Here is a 24451-nt window from a genome sequence, read left to right as displayed (position 1 = left end):
GTCAAGACTAAGGCTAAAACTAAATTGAATTTTGACTTCAAAATTAACAATGGTCTGTAATACCATAAATAACCATATTAGATTTTTTTTCACTCGAGCAGTATATAATGAGTTTGGAAATGGTAGAGAAATGTTAACCTAATGCATTACAGTTTAATTGCATACATTCGATTTTAGTCGACTAAAATGTACTGGAGATTTAGTTGGGACTAAAACTAAAATGCCATTTTAGTCCTAAGCAGAGCTTTTTTTTCTCAGAAAATAGGTGCAGGAACTCAACCACGACCCTGTTCAGATTTCAAAAACAGTAGAATGGTCTTAAAGGGGCATTAAATACCAGGATTGCATTACATACAGAGTGCAAAGTTCAGGGGGGGGGGGTTACACACAGAGTGCAGAGCTGTCACTTGTAAACACATAAACCAGACTTCTGTGTTTACAAGTGACTGTGGTGAGCAGGCACCAAAGGGTCTGAGCCAGAGGTGGTGGAACTGAAAAAAAGCCCTGGTCCTAAGACTAAAACTAAATCGAAATTTTCTGCCAAAATTAACACTGACTGTCACCCCAAAGTTCAGTTTCAAAGCCCACCTCCGGGAAACGTAATAGTTAACCCTTTCTAAGAGGGCACAGCCCCATTGCAAGTGATAAGTGCTGGTCTAGAGTGGGAAAGCATTTTGCACTTTAGCTTGTGTCATCCTCCACTCCACCAGCAGATGGCGCTCCCTCATCCAACGCAGGGCTATGGACCCTACATTGGCCTTGATGTCAAGACCTTGGACCAGTGGAACATGGGGGAGGAGAGGCTGTGGACAACTGTAGCAGTGTGGAGCATCTTAAAAAGTTGACCATCTTTTCTTTGCTTCCCCCAGACCTAAACAAGCAAAGTGATTAATTGATTGGAAATGGATGTAAAAAAAATATATCATTTTTATTTATTTTTTATTTTTTTAAGTGATCATATTCCCTCTGTTATCAGTTGCATAAGAAAGAGCTGGTGAAGGAGAAACAGCAGCACACTGATCTTCCCAGTGAACGGCTGTGCATGGGGGGGAGGGGTGTCAGGACAAGTCTCATAGTTGAAGGAGAGCACACAGAGTTCCCAGCATAGCTAGAGAACTGACCACAATGTGTTTTCCTTGCTTAGTGTGGTACATTTTTAATAGAAAAGTACAGAGACTGACAGTAACACCAGGGATTTCACATAAAGGAAACAATACAGTGCTTTAAGAAAGGCCTGGGTTCTTTCCCAAATGTACATAATATAACTGAGTACTAACATTTATAGATAAAGTTAATCCGGGGAATATCCGATTTGCCTCATGGGGGATCAGGAAGGAATTTTTTCCCCTGCTGTAGCAAATTGGATCATGCTTTGCTGTTTTTTTTTTTTTGCCTTCCTCTGGATCAACTGTGGGTATAGACTTGGGTATATGTGATTGTACGATATTATTATTGTTTTATTTCTTGTGGTTGAACTTGATGGACTTGTGTCTTTTTTCAACCTGACTAACTATAACTATGTAATACAAAGAGAACCGGATACTTTCTCATACAAGTACAGGGTACAGCAGGCACATATCAGAAATATGAAATGTTGGGCTTACATGCTCTTTAACCCTTGCACCGGGGGCACAGCCTTACTGCAAGGAATAGTGTTTTTTTTTTTTTTTTTTTTTAAGGTTTCTCCAGTTAGGCTTTAAATCGTTAGTCGAGTATCAAATGTAAGTGAACTGGGATTCACATGTATTCTAATTAAATCAACACTAATTAGAATAGTACTAGTACTGTAGAGCTTTTATAAAAAAAATCTGTTTGTAATGAATAGCACCATAGCTCTGCTTTAATGTTCATGTATTACTGTGGGTTACCGCAAAACAATTGTCAATATGGGCTAAATTATTTTTAAATGCATACAGAACTGGATCTGATTGTTTTCTTCATCAGCCTAGCGTACAGTTTTAAAACTTTGACATTTCTTAAAGCAGTAGTAAACCCAAAAGCAAATATTTATATTGCAGCTAACCAATTATTGGCTGTGATGGCTGCATTAGTATTTTTTTTTTTTTAAGCTTTCTGCTATTTTTGGTCCAGATTGACATGATAGCATCACGCAGATTTGTTGGCTGCAAATCCATGATTCAAATCTCTTTCCACCATATCCCAAAAGGTGCATCATGCTTTCATGTTTTTTTACGCCAAATTCTGACCCTACCATCTGAATGTCACAGCTGAAATTCAGACTCATCAGACCAGACAATGTTTTTCCAATCTTCTATTGTACAATTTTGGTGAGCCTGTGCAAATTTTTGCCTCAGTTTCCTGTTCTTAGCTGACAGGAGTGGCACCCGGTGTGGTCTTCTACTGCTATAGCTCACCTTCTTCAAGGTTCGATTTGGTGTTCAGAGATGGTATTATGCATACCTTGGTTGTGATGAGTGGTTATTTGCGTTACAGTTGTCTTTCTATAATCTCAAACCAGTCTGCCCATTCTCCTGACATCAACAAGACATTTTCCTCCACACAACTACCACTCACTGGATATTTTCTCTTTTTCTGACCATTCTCTGTAAACCCTAGAGATGGTTGAAAATCCCAGTAGATCAGCAGTTTTTGACATACTCAGACCAGCCTGTCAGGGACCAACAACGGTGTCACATTCAAAGTAACTTAAATCCCCTTTCTTCCCCATGCTGATGCTCAGTTTGACCGTCAAAGTCGTCTTCACCATATCTAGATGCCTAAATGCGTTGAGTGGCTACCATGTGATTGGCCGATTAGCAATTTGTGTTACCAAGCAATTGAACAGTTGTACCTAATAAAGTGGGCGGTAAGAGTATATACAGTTTTTTATTTTTATATGTGTGTGTGTGTGTGTGTGTGTGTGTATGTATGTGTATATATATATATATATATATATATATATGTGTATATATATATATATATATATATATATATATATATATATATATATATATATATATATATAGGCACAAATTTGGGGACTGAAAGGTTTAATTTGAGTGTATGTACACCCAAATCGGAGGAAGGGTTTATGAATTACAGCTCTTAATAGCCGTATTCCCTTTTCAATGGACCATAGGTTATTGGACAATTGAATCAAAAGCTGTTTCATGGCCAGGTGTTGGCAACTTCTTTGTTATTTCTTCATCAATTTAAGCAGGTAAAAGGTCTGGCGTTGATTCTAAGTGTGGTATTTACATTTGGAAACTATTTCTGTGACCCTACATCATGCGTTCAAAGGAGCTGTCCATGCAAGTGAAGCAGGCCATTGTAAGGCTTCAAAAATAAATCAAATTCATCGGGGAGATAGCAGCAACATTAGGAGTGGCCAAATCAACAGTTTGGTACATTCTGAGGAAATCAGAACACACTGGTGAGCTCAGCAACATAAAAAGGCCTGGACATCGACGGACAACAGTGGTGGATGATCAGAGGATCCTCTCTATGGTAAAGAAAAACCCATTCACAACATCCAGACAAGTGAAGGACACTCTCCAGGAGGTGGGCATATCATTATCAAAGTCTGCAAGAGAGGACTTCACAAGAGCAAATACAGAGTGTTCACCACAAGGTGAAAACCATTCATAAGCCAGAAGAATAGAAAAAACTGATTAGACTTTGCCCAAAAAAAAAAGGCAGACCAGTTCTGGGAAAGCATTCTTTGGATGGATAAAACTAAGATTAATCTGTGCCAGAATGACGAGATGAAAAAAGTGTGGTGAATTCTTGGAACAGCTCATGAGCCAAAGCACACGTCATCTGTAAAACATGGTGGAGGCAGTGTGATGGCATGGGCATGCATGGCTTCCAGTGGCACTGGGTCATTGGTGTTTATTGATGTGACAGAAGCAGCCAGATGAATTCTGTAGTGATTAGAGATATACTGTCAGCCCAGATTAAGCCAAATGCAGCAAGTTGATTCACAGTACAGGTGGACAATGATCCAAAACACACTGCAAAAGCAACCAAGGAGCTTTTGAAGGAAAATAAGTGGAATATTCTGCAATGGCCAAATCAATCACCAGATCTCCACCCGATTGAGCATGCCTTTTTACTTGCTGAAGGCAAAACTAAAGGCGAAAAGACCCACAAACAAAGAACAGCTGAAGACAGCTACAGTTAGAGCCTGGCAAAGTATCAGAAAGGAGGAAACCCATTCTTTGGTAATGTCCATGGGTTCCAGACTTCAGGCAGTCATTGCCAGTAAAGGATTTTAAAAATGAACATTTTATTTATGATTATATTCATTTGTCCAATTGCATTTGAGCCCCTTAAAATGGGGGGACTGTGTATGAAAATGGTTGCAGTTCCTAACATTTGTACAGTGGAACCTTGGATTACGAGCATAATCGGTTCCAAAAGAATGCTCGTAATCCAAGGTACTCTCATATCAAAGTGGGTTTCCCCAGTGAAATCAATGTAAACAAAAATATTTTGTTCCGCATTGACTTCAATGGGATGCAATACTGCATCTGGCCAGAGGCGGGGGGGGGGGGTACCGGAGAGCCTCAAACGGCTGAAAAGTCCCAAGGACACCTCGGAAAGACTTCCTACCCGAGATTTGCTAAGGTCAGCCGTACTGTCCTTGGGCCTTTCCGTGCATTTCCGAATGGCGACGTTTGGCTCTGCTCGACTCCGGCGCCCCCCCCCCCCACATCAGGCCAAAAGCGGTACTGCACACCACTTTGGCCTGAATCGTGCTCGTGTTGCGAGACAACACTCGCAAACCGAGTCCAAATTTTTTTAAATACAGTGCTCGCATTGCGAAACGCTCGTTAACCGCGTTACTCGCAATCCGAGGGTTTACTGTAGTTGATATTCATGTTAAACCCCTTGAATTAAAGCTGAATGTCTGCACTTAAAATAAATTTGGATTCTTTCATTTTATTCTGGTGGCATACAGAGCCAAAAGTAAGAAAATTGTGCCCGTGTCTAAATATATATGGACCTAACTGTAATTGCTAGGTTATTTTTATTAAAATAACCTCTCCATGTCTGCTAGGATCAAGAATATTTTGTTATTCCTTTACGAATATACAAAGCGGAAATCAGTAAAGGGATAAAACAAGAAGTTCCAGATAAAAAGATGAATCAACATGTCTGAACAATGAGTCCTATGAAATCCAGCTGGACACTTCCTTTTCTTGCTGAGAATAGAAAAACGAAGCCACACTTTGGTTTGAAGTTGTGGTTATATGAGCATTAGCAAGTCCTGTCCGATGGAGGTCATCTTTTATTTGTAATCGCACAATGCTGTGTGTCACTAGGCACAAGAACTGTGTGTATACGTGTCTGTAGATACTGGTATTTGTTTGTCATCTGTTCCTTCCCTGATTCTATACAGTGTAACTCGCAGCAATCTACTTTCATATAGATGTTCTTTTTATATAATGCCTTTTATTATGTCTGGCTGAATGTATTTATTTTTATCATTTCCTACTCAGATTTATTTTATAGAAGTTCTATGAAGTTCCTGTTTAACCCCATCCTGTATAGCTTCAGGGTCCTGTTTAACTGGGCCTTTATGCCTGGGTGGCGTGACGAGCTGCCTGATCATGTGACCGATGTAATTGGCTATCACAGTGGTCACATGATCAGGAGCCTGGCCCACCAGCTCTCGATCATTACTAGAGACCAGGAGCGATTTATGACAGCTTGGTCATTGTGCTGGGAGCTCAGTGTCGGCACAGAATCCTCAGCCATCAATGGACGCACGGATATGTGCAGCGTGTAGGCGGTAAAAAGGGAAAGTTCACCTTTCGTAACATGTTACACCTATATTCGGTGTGTAACATGTTACGAACGAACCATCCCCCACACCTCCCTGATTCCCACTATGACAGCTAGCAGGGTTCCTTTACCTCCCCCGCTAGGTGTCGCAATTTAAGAAAACTAGGGCAAGTGGGGCTCCGCCCACCTGCATCACTGATTGACCGAGCTCTGTGCATACAAAACTACAAGGCCCAGCAGCCTTTGTGGCTGTCGGCTTGCAGTTTTCAATGAACCACAACGGTGCTGTGGAGCACCATGGTAGAGCCTGTACGAGATGTACAGGCAAGCAGATACACTGGCAGATCTGCTGATCGCTGGTGCAATGCTTTACAGGCTCAACAAAAAGCTCTTTTTTATTTATTTTTTTACCTGCAAAAAAAATGTGCATTTGTTTATTTTTTTTCCCAAAACTTGAACTTCTCCCTTTTAAAGCTCTTTACCACAGCATGTTTGTGTTACATGGGTGGAAAGAAGTTAATTGGTCTAGTATTTGACTACTGGAAAAGCTAGTTGGTTTACTTCAATGCTGACCAAATGGCTTTTAGTCACTTATAAAGATTGTGTATTGAGACCAGTGTTCATTTTGACATCAAATTTTGATTTTAGTTTTTGTCAGTCTTTTGACTAAAATGCAGTTTTAGTTTTAGTCGTATCTTGGGTATCTGAATTATTTGTTTAGTTGTATTTTTGTCAACTAAATTCTCCAGTACATTTTTAGTCTACAATTTAACTAAACCCATTAGATTTTAGTAATGTATTATTTAAGCATTTCTCTAGAATTTCCATCTCATTATATACTCTTGGACTAAAAATCGAATAAGATGTTATTTTTTATGGTATTAGGGTTTGAACATGCCCTACAGACACAGATATTTTAGCTATTGTGATATATAACCAGTGTTCATTTTGACATCAAATTTTGGTTTAGTTTTAGTCCTAGTCTTTTGACAGAAATGCCATTTAAGACTGGGTTCACACAAATGAATTTTTTGCTGTATTTTGCAGAAATGCAGGACATTATGTTTTTAACATGGGTTCCTATGGAACGCATTCACATCAATGCATTTTTGTGCCACTGAGTTTTTGGAAAGGGTCAGACTTTTTATTAAATGCGAAAAAGCTGCTTTTTTTTTTATTCAATAGACTTCAATGGAGAAGCAGCAGAAAAGCATTTTAGTGAGTTTAGGCGTTTTGCATTATTTATTCTGCCCAACAACAAATTGGGCAAAAAATAATTAAAAACGCAAAACGCATCAAAAATGCGGCAAACACATGTGTCGCAAAGCACAACAAAAAGCACTGCTGAAAAAAGCAATATGCATAGATGTAAATCGAGCCTTAGTTTTAGTTGCATTTGTCATCTAAACAGTTTTAAAGTTTGTCGGATTTTAATCGTCTAAAAGTGTTCATTTTGTTGATGAAATTAACACTACAGTAGGTGTTTGTGATATTGTGTTTTTAGCACGACAGCATCGCGCTGATTCTCGGCGACATGGTGCCGAGATCTCGCCGACATCTCGCACTCACTGGAATAGTGACAGCACATCCCAGCAAGCGCGTCATAGAAGCGACGGGAGATCCGACTTGGATTCCTGCCAATTCTACACGTGTGCGGCGTTTGTTATGAATCCTGAGGGGGAAGTCCCCGCCGGATTTTAAATAAAAATCCGGCATGGGTTCCCCCTCAGGAGCATACCGGGCCCTTAGGTCTGTTATGGGTTGTAAGGAGAGCCCCCCTACGCCGAAAAAAACGGCGTAGGAGGTCCCCCTACAATCCATACCAGACCCATATCCAAAGCACGCTACCCGGCCGGCCAGGAAGAGAGTGGGGACGAGCGAGCGCCCCCCCCCTCCTGAGCCGTACCAGGCTGCATGCCCTCAACATGGGGGGATTGGGTGCTCTGGGGCAGGGGGGCGCACTGCGGCCCCCCCACCTCAGAGCACCCTGTCCCCATGTTGATGAGGACAGGGCCCCTTCCCGACAACCCTGGCCGTTGGGGTATGCGGGCGGGAGGCTTATCGGAATCTGGGAGCCCCCTTTAATAAGGGGGCCCCCAGATACCGGCCCCCCACCCTAAGTGAATGGATATGGGGTACATCGTACCCCTAACCATTCACCTGTAGGAAAAATGTCAAAGTTAATAAACACACTACACAAGGGTTTTTAAAATAATTTATTTTTCTGCTCCGGAGGCCCCCCCTGTCTTCTTTATTAGCTCTTTTACCAGGGGGAGCTTCTTCTTTGACGTCTTCGGGTGGGTGGGGGCCGCCGTCTGGTTCTCTTCCACCGCCGGGGGGGGTCGCTTTTAAAAAAGGCCCCACCCCCCGGCGGGTTTCCTCCGGCGTCTTCGGCGGGGGGGCTTCTTCTTCCGCTATCCCGACGGGTCTTCTCCGCTATCCGGGGGGTCTTCTCAATTCTCCGGGGGTCTCCTTCTATGTTCGCCGCTCTCCGCTGTTGACTCGGCGCACCCCGGTTCTTCCTCTCGCTGTCCGGTGCCTTCTTCTTCTTCTGTGCTGTACGTCTTCTTCTCCTTCCGTGCTGTGAGTTCTTCTTCCGTGCTGTGACGTCATGTTCTTCACTTCTCTTCTTCTCCCGATGTTGACACGTCGCCTTTCCTCGCTGCAATGACAGGTGCGCGGCTTGCATCGGATTTATATAGACCTCACAATCCCATCATGCTCTGGTACCTACCAATGTGATACCTACCCACGTGGGTAGGTATCACATGGGTAGGTACAGAGCATGATGGGACTGTGAGGCCTATATAGGTCCGATGCAAGGCGCGCATCCGTCATTTCAGCGAGAAGAGCCGGCGTGTCAACATCTGGAGAACAGAAGAAGATGACGTCACAGCCCGGAAGAAGAAGAATACGTCACAGCACGGAAGAAGAAGATAGACGTTCAGCGCTGAAGGAGAAGGCACCGGACAGCTGGAGGAAGAACCGGGGTGCGCCGAGTCAACAGCGGAGCGCGGCGAACATAGCAGAAGACCCCCGGAGAGTGAAGAAGACCCCCCGGATAGCCGGAGAAGACCCGTCGGGATAGCGGAAGAAGAAGCACACCACCCCCCGCCGAAGACGTCGGAGGAAACCCGCCGAGGAGTGGGCGCTTTTATAAAAGCGACCCCCCCCCCCGGCGGTGGAAGAGAACCGGACGGCGGCGAAGAGCGGCCCCCACCCGAAGACGTCAAAGAAGAAGCCCCCCCCTGGTAAACAGAGCTAAAGGGCGGCCTCCGGAGCAGACTAATAAATTAATGTAAAAACTCTTGTGTTGTGTTTATTGACTTTAACATTTTTCCTCCAGGTGAATGGGTAGGGGTACGATGTACCCCATATCCATTCACTTAGGGTGGGGGGCCGGTATCTGAGGGCCCCCTTATTAAAGGGGGCTCCCAGATTTCGATAAGCCTCCCGCCCGCATACCCCGACAACCAACGGCCAGGGTTGTCGGGAAGGGGCCCTGTCCTCATCAACATGGGGACAGGGTGCTCTGGGGTGGGGGGGCCCCGCATTGCGCCCCCCTGCCCCAGAGCACCCAACTCCCCCATGTTGAGGGCATGCAGCCTGGTACGGCTCAGGAGGGGGGGGGGCGCTCGCTCGTCCCCACTCCCTTCCTGGCCGGCCGGGTAGCGTGCTTTGGATACGGGTCTGGTATGGATTGTAGGGGGACCCCCTACGCTGTTTTTTCGGCGTAGGGGGGGGCTCTCCTTACAACCCATAACAGACCTAAGGGCCCGGTATGCTCCTGAGGGGGGAACCCATGCCGGATTTTTATTTAAAATCCGGCGGGGACTTCCCCCTCAGGATTCATAACAAACGCCGCACACGTGTAGAATTGGCGGGAATCCAAGTCTGATCTCCCGTCGCTTCTATGACGGCTTTGTCTCTATCGCGGCAAGCCAGCTCGGCGCTGGCTCCCGCGATGGGGCTCGTAGGTGCTCAATCTCGCCGAGAAAGGGAGCGAGATTGACACAATATCGCGTGCACCTACTGTAATTGAGACCAGGTAAGTAAGATTCTGAAGTCTGTTCAAGGTATAAAAGCATGATGTCGTGTGATAACTAGGCAGCTAGCATTTTCCGAAGGAAAATTATGTATATTTGTGGCAAGGTGAGGAGTACATACTCGGACACTTTTTTTTTTTTATATATATATATATATATATATATATATATATATATATATATATATATATATATACACACACACACACAGTGCCTTGCGAAAGTATTCGGCCCCCTTGAACTTTGCGACCTTTTGCCACATTTCAGGCTTCAAACATAAAGATATAAAACTGTAATTTTTTATTTTTTTGCCTGAAATTAGATGAATTAGTAATAATGGGGGGTAACTCATGCCAGATCCCAGGTTCTGCCCACTCAAGGCTGATAAATGCGGAATGCTTGATGATTTTTCTCCATAACTGTACCCTGCTGCTCTTCATTATTAACATAAAAAAAAAGTCTAAAGTATAGATTCGTATAACATGGGTAATGGATATTATGTACTGGTGCATGCGAAATGTTTGGAGATCAATGAGATAAAGGAATGATTGCAAGGAGGGATATTTTAAGATGTTAATAGACTTCCTGTGCAGTCAGCCTGTAGACCAGTTCAAGCTGTTTCATCCCATGGACCCTCCCTTATCTTCTGATTGCTGTCAAAGGCTGTTAACTCCACCATTGTGAGGAATGTAATACGGGAAACCAAGGCAGTGCAACAACTCTTTAAGTAGCTTTCTATTCTTTTTTGTGTTTTTTCTGTTAAATTGAAACACTTTTTTTTTTTTTTTTTTTTTTTACGATAAGGTCAAGTTTCTATTGTCATTATGTCAAAAATGGGAAAACCGGTGTATGCTCCATCGCAGTTTTCCCGAAAGGAAAACTGCCGGGGGGAAAAAAAGAGAACCAGCTCTCTTTTTCCTGCAGGGATTCCCGGCGTTCTTTTTCCCAGCAGTTTTCTTATGTGAAAAACTGCAATGGAGCATACACATGGCCAGGATTCCTGACCAAAGCTCCATCACAGTTTTCCTGTCTGGAAAACCTCTTGTGTGTAGGGGGAAAAACTTACCGAACAGTTTCTCGGTTTTCCCCTCGGGATTCCTGGCGGGATTTTTACCGCTGGAAATTCCGTACGTGTGTACTAGGCATTAGTTACAAGCATCTCTCAGGCAGAGGCATGATGGGACTTCTAGTTCCGCAAAAGCTGGAGGGCCATAAATTTGAGACCCCTGATTTTAGAGAGACTAAAGCCTCGTACACAGCACTAGTAGTTGAAGAATAAAAAAACTGATGGCTCAGGTCGGATCTACTGTACTCACAATCCGATGTTGGTACAGCGATCTCCTTTCGACTAAAAAAAAAAAAAGTTCAACAAGCACACTGATTACTCAGGTATGTACTGGCTTCATAATAAAGCCAGAGTTGGAGCTTGGTTGTATGTCTGAGGGGAGCCGTGTGAGACGATGCCATGCATTGAGGTCAGGTTGGGACAAAGGAAGGCCCAGGCCTGGGAGGAAGTCCATGTGGGACGGGAGAAACCAGGAGGCTGTAGAGAGGGAGCTCCAAGGAAAGACGCATGTATTTGATGGTCAGGAAGACCCTACAGAGGTACGAAGAGCAGCAAAGCGGCCAAAAGAGAACCATAAGGCTGAATGTTATGCCTTTGCTGTGATGGTGAGAACCCCCTGCATGGGAACAGTTATCTGTATGAACTTCGACTTGCTTTTAAATAAAAGTGGGCTGCCGTGCCCTTAAAATACAGTTTTGGACTGGCGCAACTTAACTGCTTGAGTTTACTCACCCCAATCTTTCACCATTCATTCTTTTGTTCTAGGCTCAGTATGAAAACCCACCACATATCTATGCATTGGCTGACAATATGTACAGAAACATGATTATTGACAGAGAAAACCAGTGTGTCATTATAAGGTATGGTGTTTTTCTATGTTTTCTTTTGTGCTAGTTCTCAAGTCTTTCATTTTGCCATGTAGATACTTTGTTAATTTTTGGGCAACTATATAAGTAGAGGGGGATGTAAGCAATTGATGAGATTTAATGTAAAGCTAAGAATTTGAATGTGCAGTAGTTCCAAGCAACTCATTAAACATTTTCTTTTCAGTGATCTGCAAATGAAAATCTGAAATGTTTGTAATCGTTTATTGTACGATTTTGAAATTTTTATACTGCATCCTAATTGGAAATCATTGAATTTTTAGACTAAACTTGCAATTTTCTGTCTTTTAATATTTCTGATGAACATAGTATGTATTGTGGTCAATGGGGATTTGGGGCCAGATCCACAAAAGGGATACGCCGTCGTATCTACTGATACGCCGTCGTATCCCTGTTTCTATCTATGCGACTGATTCACAGAATCAGTTACGCATAGATATTCCTAAGATCCGGCAGGTGTAATCGTTTTACACTGTCGGACCTTAGTATGCAGTACCGCGGTCGCCGCTGGGGGGAGTTTGCGTCGTAAACCAGCGTCGGGTATGCAAATTAGTAGTTACGGCGATCCACGACGGTTTTTCGCGTTCGCTACGTCGCTGCTAGTCTAGTTTCCAGTCGCAAAGTTAGTCGTCGTTTTAGGTGCCCTAACTTTAGACAGCACACGTATGTGCTGTTTAAAGTGTGGGCGTCGTTCCCGCGTCGAAATTTTAAAATTCACATCGTTTGCGTAAGACGTCCGGGAATACGGAAGAACGCTACGCACGTCGCCGTTCAAAAAAGTGACGTCACTTCGCACAAAGCACGGCGGGAATTTCAAAACGTAGCATGCGCAGTACGTGGGAGCGCTCCTAATTTAAATGGTACACGCCCCATTTGAATTAGGCAGGCTTGCGCCAGACGCCTTTACATTACACCGCCGTAAGTTTACACGCAAGTGCTTGGTGAATCAGGCACTTGCGCTGAAAACTTGCGGCGGTGTATCGTATAGACGATACGTTACGCCACCGCATTTATATGTGAATCTGGCCCTTAGTCTTTTCCTGTATTTTAGGTATTGATGTTGCTTTAACTATAGGCAATAAACCTCTTCTATATAATATCTGCAAAGTTAAAATGTTCGAAATAGAAATAGAAACAGTCTGCTAAGGTGCATCAAAAAACCTATAAACAGGACCTTCTATCAAATGGAAACTTGTTTGGGCTTAAAATTTTCAGTTAGTCTAACTTTTGTCTTAAGACCCCTTTCCCCAGTGTGAAAGCCCGGGTGCTTCCACAATGGGGTCGTGCGTTTGCAGGATGGGGAAAAAAGTCCTGCTTTTGGGGCGGTGTAGGAACACTGTATACAGCGCTCCTACACCGCTTCGGAAGCGCTGCAAAACACAGGTGCTTTTAACGTTAACTCCTTCTTGGGAATTAAAAGCACCGCTTTAACATCGGTAAGGTTTAGCGACGCTTTACCTTTAATAGACCCGTTGCCCCAGTGTGAAAGGAGTCCAAGTCCCTTTTACATTTACTGCATTAACGTGGCACACTGTAGCCTCAGCTCCATACTATACAGCACTGTGTTCCAGCAGTAATGCAGGGTCCCTTCGTGTCTCACTCACAGAACAAAATAGTGAGGCGGAGCACTGTTAGCCATTCGCGGAAGCTTTGTATTCTATGAATGAATACAAATCTTCCTCTCCACCTCACCTGATCAGAGGGACATTAAAAGTAGAGTTAAGCCTTGTGCACATGATGAGAATATTGGACGAATAATTGTCCTTTATTTTACATTGCTAGTCGCATATCGAAAATTAAGAAGGTTAATCCGCTTACGAAAATTCATATACAACTTCATATGTAATGTATTGTATTCTTTTGTTTTGCAAGCTTGCATAGTTTTTATCTTAAAAAAAAAACAAAACCAAAAAAAAACTGTACTGTTTAAATAAAAATCGTATTGTACAAGAAATGTTCATGTTTGTCCCTTCTGATCATTTTGGATGAACGGCTGTGATCAGCTTTCGAAGGCTGTGTGCTAATGCTTTTTTTTTCATCCAATTTTAAGATTGTGTGTGTACTATGCTTTAGGTGTTAAAATGTTGCTCCCTGATGGGATAAGCATAGTGGAGCAGGTTATGGTATACAGTGGGGAAAATATATTTTTTGGTCCCCTGTAGATTTTGTAAGTTTGCCCACTAACAGAAATGAAGGCTCTATAAGGTAAGATGTTTCCTGTAGTTGGTTACCACACCTCTCAGGAGGGATTTTGGTCCACTCTTTACAGATCTCTAAATCTGTAGACCCCATACACCCTATTGGATTTTCTGCAGATTTTTGTCTTCAGATTTACCAAAACTTTGTTGTTAACCACTTAACCCCCGGACCATATTGCTGCCCAAAGACCAGAGTACTTTTTGCGATTCGGGACTGCGTCGCTTTAACAGACAATTGCGCAGTCGTGCGACGTGGCTCCCAAACAAAATTGGCGTCCTTTTTTTTCCCACAAATAGAGCTTTCTTTTGGTGGTATTTGATCACCTCTGCGGTTTTTAGTTTTTGCGCTATAAACAAAAATAGAGAGACAATTTTGAAAAAAAAGAATATTTTTACATTTTGCTATAATAAATATCCCCCAAAAATATATAAAAAAAACATTTTTTTTCCTCAGTTTAGGCCGATACGTTTTCTTCTACATATTTTTCGTAAAAAAAAATCGCAATAAGCGTTTGATTGGTTTGCGCAAAAGTTATAGCGTTTACAAAATAGGGGGTATTTTTATGTCGTTTTTATTATATTTTTTTTACTAGTAATGGCGGCGATCAGCGATTTTTTTTTTTTCGGTATTGCCACATTATGGTGGACACTTCGGACACTTTTGACACATTTTTGGGACCATTGGCATTTTTATAGCGATCAGTGCTATAAAAATGCATTGGATTACTATAAAAATGCCACTGGCAGTGAAGGGGTTAACACTAGGGGGCGGGGAAGGGGTTAAGTATGCCTGGGTGTGTTCTTACTGTGGGGGGGGGGTGGCCTCACTAGGGGAAACACTGATCCTCGGTTCATACATTGTATGAACCGAAGATCAGCATTTCCCCCGCTGACAGGACCGGGAGCTGTGTGTTTACACACACAGCTCCCGGTCCCTGCTCTGTAACGAGCGATCGCGTGTGCCCGGCGGCGATCGCGCCCGCCGGGCACAAGCACAGGAGTTGGGGGCGAGCGGGGGGCGTGCGCCTCCGCCGGCGCGCGCACGCCCCTAGTGGCGGCTGGGAGAGAGGACGTTGTACTACGTGCTCTCGCCCAGCCGAGCCAACTTGCCGACGTAAAACGGCGGTGGGCGGTCGGCTAGTGGTTAAAGAGCCTGCCTGATTGTATACAAATTAAAACTCTTAAGATTTGACCTCATATTGTATGGTTTCGGTAAATCTGAAGACAAAAATCTGCAGAAAATCTAATGGTGTGAATGGGACTTTAGAGTGGCCACATTCACATCTTGAAACCATCCCCTCTGTGTTCTAATTCTGTGCCCCTGTGTGTGTGTGTGTGTGTGTGTGTGTGTGTGTGATTTATTAAAAAAAGCCTGCTAATGAGATACCCGGGGTCAGCCGGACCAAGGTCAAGGAGGCCACCCCTCCAATCATCTCTAGACCCAAGTATACCCTAGTACTCAGGATGGCGACTACCAGTACATCTCTCCTTGCCCAGGACAACTGTGAAAAATTGGCCTTTTAAAGGCTCACCTCTCACTGTTCTACTGTAACCATTTATTGCATATCACCTATCCTTTGTCAACCCCTCCTGGTGGGTTATGTTTGTCCTCAAGTTGGGACAATTGTTATACTGTTACTCTGTATTTTTCAATGAAAAAACCTCAATAAAAATATTGAATGGAAAAAAAAAAGCCCGCTAGACTCAATTTCACAGCTCTTCTCAGCAATCGATTGATTGACTTTCTCCTCTCACTGTTGGACAGATGCAGTGGGCGGTGCCAAGTTTCCCCCGCTGACATCCCTCAGAGGAGATGAAAGAGAGAGCTGGCTAATCATGTGATCGCAGAGAAGATCTGTGAAATGAGGGGTATAGCAGGCTTTCTTTTTTTTTTTTTTCTATAAATTACTCGCACAGAGGCACACAGGATTAGAACATAGAAGATGTGAAAGGTATTTGAGCATCAGGAGTTACAGGGGAGGGCACTATCACAGGCTGACAGGCAGGAAGGGGGGAGAGAGCACAGCGGAGACGGCAGGGCTGCAGATGATGGAGGCATGGTACACCGTACTCTAAGTTTTAGTTCACTTAATCTATTGTCTATAGCAGGGATATGCAATTAGCGGACCTCCAGCTGTTGCAGAACTACAAGTTCCATGAGGCATAGCAAGACTCTGACAGCCACAAGCATGACACCCAAAGGCAGAGGCATGATGGGAATTGTAGTTTTGCAACATCTGGAGGTCCGCTAATTGCATATCCCTGGTCTATAGGATTAAGGTATGGAGGCTGACTAGGCCACTCCCATGACATTAAAGTGATTGTAAAGTCTTGTGTTTGTTTTTTATTTTTAAATAATTAATAAACATGATATACTTACCTGCTCTACACAGTTGGTTTTGCACAGAGCAGCCTGGACTCTTCTCTTCTCAGGTCTCTTTTTTTGTGCTCTTGGCCCCTCCCCCCTGTTGAGTTTCCCCACAGCAAGCAGCTTTCTATGGGGGCACCCAAGCCAAGTCGAAGCTCCCTGTGTCCATTCAATTACGGAGCCGTGACCGATCTCTCCCTCTCCCCATTTTGATTGACAGCAGCTGGAGCCATTTGCACCACGCTGCTGGCTCCGCCAATGGGGAGGTGAGTCTCGGGCAGCTAAGACACACCTGCAACATCGCTGGATAAAGATGGGCTCAGGTAAGTATTAGGGGGGCTGCTGCACACAGGTTTTTTTATCTTAATGCATAGCCTGCATTAAGATAAAATAATTCTGCCTTTACAATCCTTTTAATATGCTTCTTGAGCCACTCCTTTTGTTCTCATCCAAGATTCTACAATTCATGGCTCCGTCCATTGGCCCCTCAATGCGGCAAAGTCAGTCTGTACCTTTAGCAGAGAAACCACCCCAAAGCATCATGTTTCCATCTCTGTGCTTGACTGTAGGGGTGATGTTTTTGGGTTCATAGTCAGCATTTTTCTTCCTCTAGTTTTCCTAGTGGTAATCACCAAAATGGTGAAAAACCTCCAACTGGGACACCCTTTCCTGTCACAAATTTCTCAAAGATGATAATCTATTCACTTTGGAGAGATTTATTGCATCTGCAGTACAGGAAGTGAATAACCTAAAAATTGTTTTAAAGCTCTGGACACCGCTATTATTATTATTTTTTTACATAAGCACTGCCAATTTGTTAGTACATCAAGAACTTTATGGGATTTCTCAGGGCTCCATTCAGTGGGGAATTATGTTTTCAGCCACCCTCTGGATCAGAAACACTAGTTGTGCTGTTGTGACGAAACCTCACCCCTCTCTTCTGTTTCATTCACAAAACACAGCACATTGTGCTCATTGTGCTGTGCTTTGTGAATGGCACAGCAGTGTGGGGAAGATTGACACACAACATTGTAACTGGTGTCAACCATACAAACTGCTCCAATGCAGCTGGAAGCGTGGCTTCCGACTATATGTATCCATTAATGAACTACTAACAAATTGACAGTGTTTGTGTGAAATAAAGATAAAAACAAAGTCTGTGCCTGGAGTTGGGCTTTAATCCTTCCCTACTCTAAAACTACAAAATGTAAAGCCTAAAGCCTTTTTTATATACTATTTAGGGTGTGCATAGGGACAGGTGCATCTTTTGTGCATTCTACCAATGTATATGTTTGTAATATTTAACTGTGTAGAACTGTGTTCCTCAACTGCAGTCTGTGGTGACCAATACATTCTTCCCACTATATTTATTCCAACTCCTGGGACACTGTCACCTCTCTATGGCCCGCACTTGACACATACACCTTAAGGACAGTCACGTCCACTCTTGGGGTGATCCTGCACCTAAATATGCGGGAACTGCTTACTCATGGCTACAGTCCACCCCCCCCCCCCCAGTTTTTTTTTTCTGTAGTTACTGTGCACGCTCAGCAACTCGGTGATGCTGTGATCCCAGGACACAGCATCATCGCGGCAGAGGACCGAGGTGACCGACTTGTGGGTAGGTGCAGTGTGTGCAGCCGGTTAGGCCAGGCAGGAGGGCAACCCAATCTGTCAGAAGATGGAAGTCTCAGGGAAGCTGACAGCGTCTGTCTCGAAAATGGAATGCGGCCTGGCCGGTCTGTACCCAGATGGGGAGGGATACAGAAGGATGGCGTATCCTTGCACTTTCCTTACTTCTCTGGAACTTTTCCCTGATGCTAAGCACTGTTGCTGACAGACAAGTACCCTGTCCCTACACTGCCACTTGCCAAATTCATGCCAAACCCAGGAGTCTAAAGTTGATTCTGCCTGACCCAAGATGTCCACCAAAGTCCCATGGGGTGCCAGCATCAAATCGGATGTTTCTTCCCTGTGATTGAGGAAACCATAGGTTGCTTCTACTTGGAAGTCTGAAAAGCATGCACTGTTTGAACAGAAAGTAGAACACTGGAGCAGATCACCCGATACATGAATACCTTATGCTACAAAGGTTTAACCCCCTAAACTCCTACAAAAACGCTCTTGTTAGAATGTTAATAACTTTGTGTAATGGATAACTGTACCTTTTTGTAAAGGATAACTGCATTTTGCAAAGAAAAAGAGCCTATCCTAATCCCCCTTAACCACCCTTTTTTTTTTTTTTAAATAGATGTTTTTCTTGGCCTTTAAAATGCATCCTCGGTGGCCAGGATGTGAATATGTTTTTCTTACGTTTTCTGCATTCTGCAATTCTGTTTTCCTACAGTAGCATTAGCTAATATGTGCGAGTGCCGCAAACCTTGAAGCACTTGCCATTCAAAGTTTGGTGTCCCACATATTGAAGTCAGCTGAATGATTCATCACATCCTCATGGGAACTCTTTTAATACTGTCACATCCTGGTTCTGTTTGTCTATAATGCTTTTTGTGTTTATAAGACCTCCAAAATCTTGGTAAGATTCTAGTGATCTGTTTTTAGCATAGGTTAAACTGCAATGATATTGTGATTACCAGTGCAGGACTTGGGGGGTGCTTCTCTTAATAAGTGTAATTAAGACACCTGGATAGCTTTTGAAGTCAAAGCCCACATGGTTGTTCACATGGAACAGAAACTCGGATTACTATGATTTTCACAAAAGACTTTTCATCTAGTAAAGAGAAAAGGTCTGATAAGTAGGAAAAAGTAATGATATATATTAAACCAGCAGTGTCATGCCTCTATCAATGTCCTTTTAGGAAATGGCTGTTATTTTGTATATAAATACATGACTTTCTACCAAACTCTGAACCCTTGGAGAAATATTGAGCAGTGTAGGATGGAGGTTTTAAGTGATGATTGTCGTTCTCAGGTTAGTCTATAATATGACTTTTTTTTATTTTTTATCTTTCTTAGTGGTGAAAGTGGAGCCGGGAAGACTGTAGCAGCCAAATATATAATGGGCTACGTTTCTAAAGTGTCAGGAGGTGGTCCTAAAGTACAGGTGAGAAAACCATTCTTTACTGATAACGAAGTTTCATCAAGGAGAAAATTTATTACAAGAATTGAATAAATATTTCTAATTCCATTATTTTACTCTGTGTGCTAATAACCTTTAGAAGCCACGTTGGTGTAAAGTGAGGCGCATGGCCCTGCTCATTGCATATTTTTTTTATTTTTTTTTTTTCAGTTTTGATATGTTTTAATGCAAAGCTGATGACAAGACGTCTTGCTCTGTTAAGCTGGCCATACAGGGATTGAAATATGGCTGGTTCAGCAGGAACCAACTGAATTTCGATTCATGCATGATGGTTCTTGTTCATATCGATTGACTTCCCAGGAACTGGCTTCTTGGAAAACATTTTTGTACTCAGCGCATGCGGCCAGTCGGCTGCAGCACTGATCAATGTATTCTGATGGGGAGGGGGGGGGGGTCCTGATACGCACCATAAATCCCACAATATTAATATTTTCAATGAGGCGGGCGCAACAAGTTTCAAACAACCAAGCCTAATATCTGAGACCTGAAAATATGGGTAGAAAATTAAGTGCCTAATAGAACCCCCATTTTCCCTTTTGCTAGTTGTTGTTGTGTTTTTTTTTTCTTTTACTATCCTGAAAGTTCTGCAGACCCTGTCTGTCCAATATCCTTACCTCGAATTACTCTATACTTCCCCATATACTATTTACTTTGATATTAGTATAACCTCTCCCCTTTATTCACCAGCTTCATCTAGTGTCCATTTACCTTCCAGCGTCACTCTATCACTCTGGATTTGTCTACTGCATCATGTCCAGACAGTAAAGCCTTGTACACACGGATCAGATGTCGGACGTCATCGGCCAGTTCAATTGAAACCAGCCGGCATTCAGCCTGTGTGTACTGCAGCTGATTCGACAGAAGCTGCTCAATTTGGCCAGCTTCTGTGAAAGGGGCATGATCGAAAAAGGTCTGCCGACTTTCTCCCGATCAGCGCTTTTAGCCAATGACTGAGACGCTGAATAGAGTGTTCTGGCGGGGGGCCCTCACTCTGTCAGTATTCCCGCGATATCTCCTGCTGTTTTGTGTTATAACATTGGATTGTTAGTACAGTGGCTCTGACCTGAGCTGTCAGTTTTTGTGTTCAGCCGCTTGGTTAAAAAGAATAAAATAGCCTTGTGTAAGAGGCTTTACTCCCATCTGTCATGGATAAGCATCTTTTTGTAATGAACACATATATGTGTATGGGCAGGATACCATCTCCCTCTTCCCCTATAAATAAAATACTGGCATTTATGTGAGTTTGTACAACTGTGGCCCAAAGTTTTGAGAATCACACAAATAATTTTCACAAAGTGTGCTGCCTCAGTTTTTCTGATGAAAATGTGCATATTCTCCACAATGTTATGAAGAGTGATCAGGTGAATTGCAATTATTTGCGAAGTCTCTTTGCCATGAAAATGAATTTAATGTCCTAAAAAAAAATTACGCTGCATTTGTGAAGAAGGCTTTGGGGCGTCCAAGAAAGTCCAGCAAGCGTTGGGACGGTCTCCCACAATTGGTTCAGCGGTGGGATCGGGGCTCCACCAGTGCAGAGCTTGCTCAGGAATGGTAGCAGGCAGGTGTGAGTGCATCTGTTTAGACTTTTTTTGGAGGGGATGGCCTTGTGTCAAGAGCAGCAAATAAGCCACTCTTCAGGAAAAACATCAGGAACAGACTCATATTCTGCAAAAAGTTCAGGGATTGGACTGCTGAGCATTGTGGTGAAGTCATTTTCTCTGATGAATCCCCTTTCTGATTGTTTGGGGCATTTAGAAAAAATTCCTGTCTGGAGAAAAAAAGGTGAGCATTACCATTGGTCCCGTGCCAAGCATTCTTCATGTGTGGGGTTGCTTCTCAGCCAAGGGAGTGGGCTCACTGACAATTTTGCCTAAGAACACAGACCTGAATAACGAATGGTACAAATACATCCTCTGAGAGCAACTTCTCCTAACTATCCAAAGAACAGTTTGGTGGTGAACAATGCCTTTTCCAGCATTATGGAGCACCTTGCCATAAGACAAATGTGATAACCAAGTGGCTTGGGGAACAAAACATCAAAATTCTGGGTCCATGGTCAGAAAACTCCCCTGACCTTAATCCCATTGGGATCCTGTGCCCTATCCTCAAGAGAAGGGTGAACAAAAAAAACCTCACAAATTCTGACAAACTTCAAGCATTGATTATGCAAGCATGGGATGCTATTGGTCAGGATGTGGCCCAGAAGTTGATTGACAGCATGCCAGGGTGAATTACATAGGTCTTAAAAAAAAAAGGGTCAACACTGCAAATATTAACTCTTTGCATAAACTTATTGTAATTGTCAAAAAAAAGCCTTTTGACGCTTATGAAATGCTTGTAAATATACTTCAGTATACCATAGTAACAAAATCATGACAAAATCATCTAAAAACACCAAATTGTTGTTCTCAATTTTTGGGACATGGCTGTACATGCATAACATGGCTGAGTAAGTTTGATAATGGTTCTGTCCATGTTCTTTTTCTAGCATGTTAAGGATATAATACTGCAATCAAACCCTTTATTGGAGGCCTTTGGTAATGCAAAGACAGTGAGGAACAACAATTCCAGCCGATTTGTAAGTCACTGTCTTTTTTTTTATTATTATTTAATTCTAATAATTGTATAGCTGCACGTTGTGTACCAATATAATATTTCTATATCAATAATAAATGTTAAAGTATACATAAATGGTAAAGATCTGGGAATGTACCGTAACTCTTTGTAACTCCATGTCCGCTCATGTTGCCTTGAACACACCCCTTTGTTTTCAATTGGCCCTTATCACATCTATTGGGCAAAAAACGTAGCTACCTAATTTTTTTGCATGTGTTTTTCAATCATTTTTTTATTTTCTAAGAATTAAGTGCAGGGGTACAGATAGTGTGTGTTTTTTTTTTTTTTTTGTATACATGATCTACACAAGTAAAGATATAGCAGTCAGCAGCAATGCACAGCAAAACATAATTTCTCATTCAGCAAACAGTGTTATTAAGAAGTTAACATTAGATACCATGCAGAGGATGTAAAGTGTGAAATATACAGCATACGTAATATGATTGGAATAGTAAAAAAAGAGGGAAGAACAAAATATGTTGTGGCATATTTCAAATGATCATGTGTGTATACACTGCGCAAGGTTGTACTGCACATTAACACAGGGTTATTTTACAGTACAGCATACATACATAAATAGAAGTGGGCACTCATACATGACTGCCTTACTGTGTCATCTGACTTTTCAACCCGAGACAGAGGGGTTGATTTACTAAACAGAGGTAAAGAGAATGGAATCGCAAGAGACTTTTCAATTCACTTAAAGCGGGGGTTCACCCAAAAAAAATTTTTTTAACATTACATTCAGCCGAGTTGTCCTAATGACAATCGGCTGTTTTTTTTTCGTACATACCGTATTTCACCGCCGCTTCCGGCAACTCGTGATGCGCTGTATGCGACGGTCGGAAGCCTGTCAATCAGATAGGAACGCCCAGTCCCGCAGAAGACATACCCGGAAGCGGCGGTGAAATACGGTATGTACGGAAAAGAAAAAACAGCCGATTGTCATTAGGACAACTCGGCTGAATGTAATGTTAAAAATTTTTTTTTGGGTGAACCCCCGCTTTAAGAAAAGTTAAAGCATCACATGCAAGGAAATAAAGGAGAGGTACAGCCAAAGCTTGTTTGGCTGTACATCTCCTGTGGATCACAGGAGTGCAGTTCGTTCTGCACTCCTGTGACCCATTTGTAGCTTCAGCCAGCCACTCCCACCCCCTCGGTGACTGACAGTCAGCGTTTTTTGATCGCTCAGGTCTCGGTTTTAGAGGCTGCAGGGGACCGATGCAGTATTCACCTAGGTAGGAATGATTAAAAAAAACATGCCTCTCCATTTTTTTTTCTTTTTTTATGCATACGATCGATTGATGGAAGTCAGCAGAGCTTTACCTCCTTCACTAAGCGATGTATGAGTTTGGGGACACGCGCCCACATGGATGTCTGATTGGGAGCAGTGACTGTATCTGTACAGCCACTGCGTCCCAATAGACCTCAATAGGACTGCATACACCGGGGGTGCACGGAAAACACCTGTGCATATCTATGCGAGTAAACATGGGCCACCCACGAACGTACACCCCATGTGATCAAGGCCTAATTAGACATTAATTTTGGGTACATTTTGCTCAATAAGAAAGTCTTTAGTGGATTTTATAAGAATTTAGTATAACAAAATTGTTTTACATTCTCGTGTTAAATAGGGAAAGTACTTTGAGATCCAATTCAGCCCCGGGGGAGAACCAGATGGAGGAAAAATCTCTAACTTTTTACTGGAAAAATCTCGGGTAGTGATGAGAAATCCAGGAGAGAGAAGCTTTCACATTTTCTATCAGGTATTCCTATTTTATTTTTAAGATGTCAGTGTATTCCACAGTACTGATGGTTAACACTGCACAATTTAAGTGTTAGACTTTTAATTCAAACAAACATTATACAATGTGTATGTGCCAAAACATTTGACATCCTGACAGACATATTTTTAATTGCATTTGGCCCTGCTGGATCAGAACAGATTTCTTCCAATAAATTATGGATTTTGAGGCCTCTTCTCTGGTCAGTAGGAATGTCTGGGTGTTAATGTCATCTAAACAGTATTAAATGTTTGAAGCATACTCCCAGGTCAACAGATGTTATTGTTCCAGTCTTCTAGCAGCTAGTGCTTGGCAGAATGTACTAAACAGTGCAAACTAATTATTACATTGTTACATCAACAATGTCTACAGAGGACATTTTTATTATGTAATCCGCTTGTTTGCCTGAGAACATAACAGTTTGAGTACTAGATATTAAACTGAAATCATAGATTTGTATCACCTGACATTTGGGAACAGAATATGTACCGTATATACTCGAGTATATGTTGAGGCACCTAATTTTACCACAAAAAAATGGGAAAACGTATTGACTCGAGTATAAGCCTAGGGTGTCCATCTGCATGCCTCACTGTGTCCATGTGCATGCCTCACTGTGCCCATGACTGCACTGACGT

General features: G+C 42.7%; 1 protein-coding gene across 1 annotated transcript in view; it reads left to right on the top strand.

Moving 5' to 3' along the window:
- The window catches only part of MYO1E (myosin IE), a 267148-nt gene that overhangs the window by 108720 nt on the left and 133977 nt on the right, over positions 1-24451 (top strand). The window contains exons 4-7 of the mRNA XM_040342781.1: positions 11629-11723; positions 19287-19374; positions 21899-21988; positions 23664-23795. Coding sequence (XP_040198715.1) covers positions 11629-11723; positions 19287-19374; positions 21899-21988; positions 23664-23795 — 405 coding nt within the window. The remainder of the gene's footprint in view (positions 1-11628; positions 11724-19286; positions 19375-21898; positions 21989-23663; positions 23796-24451) is intronic.

The sequence above is a fragment of the Rana temporaria genome, chromosome 3, assembly GCF_905171775.1.
Source record: "Rana temporaria chromosome 3, aRanTem1.1, whole genome shotgun sequence".
Taxonomy (NCBI): domain Eukaryota; kingdom Metazoa; phylum Chordata; class Amphibia; order Anura; family Ranidae; genus Rana; species Rana temporaria.
The sequence above is the reverse complement of the archived record's forward strand: the minus strand, read 5'-3'. Positions and strand labels throughout refer to the sequence as shown.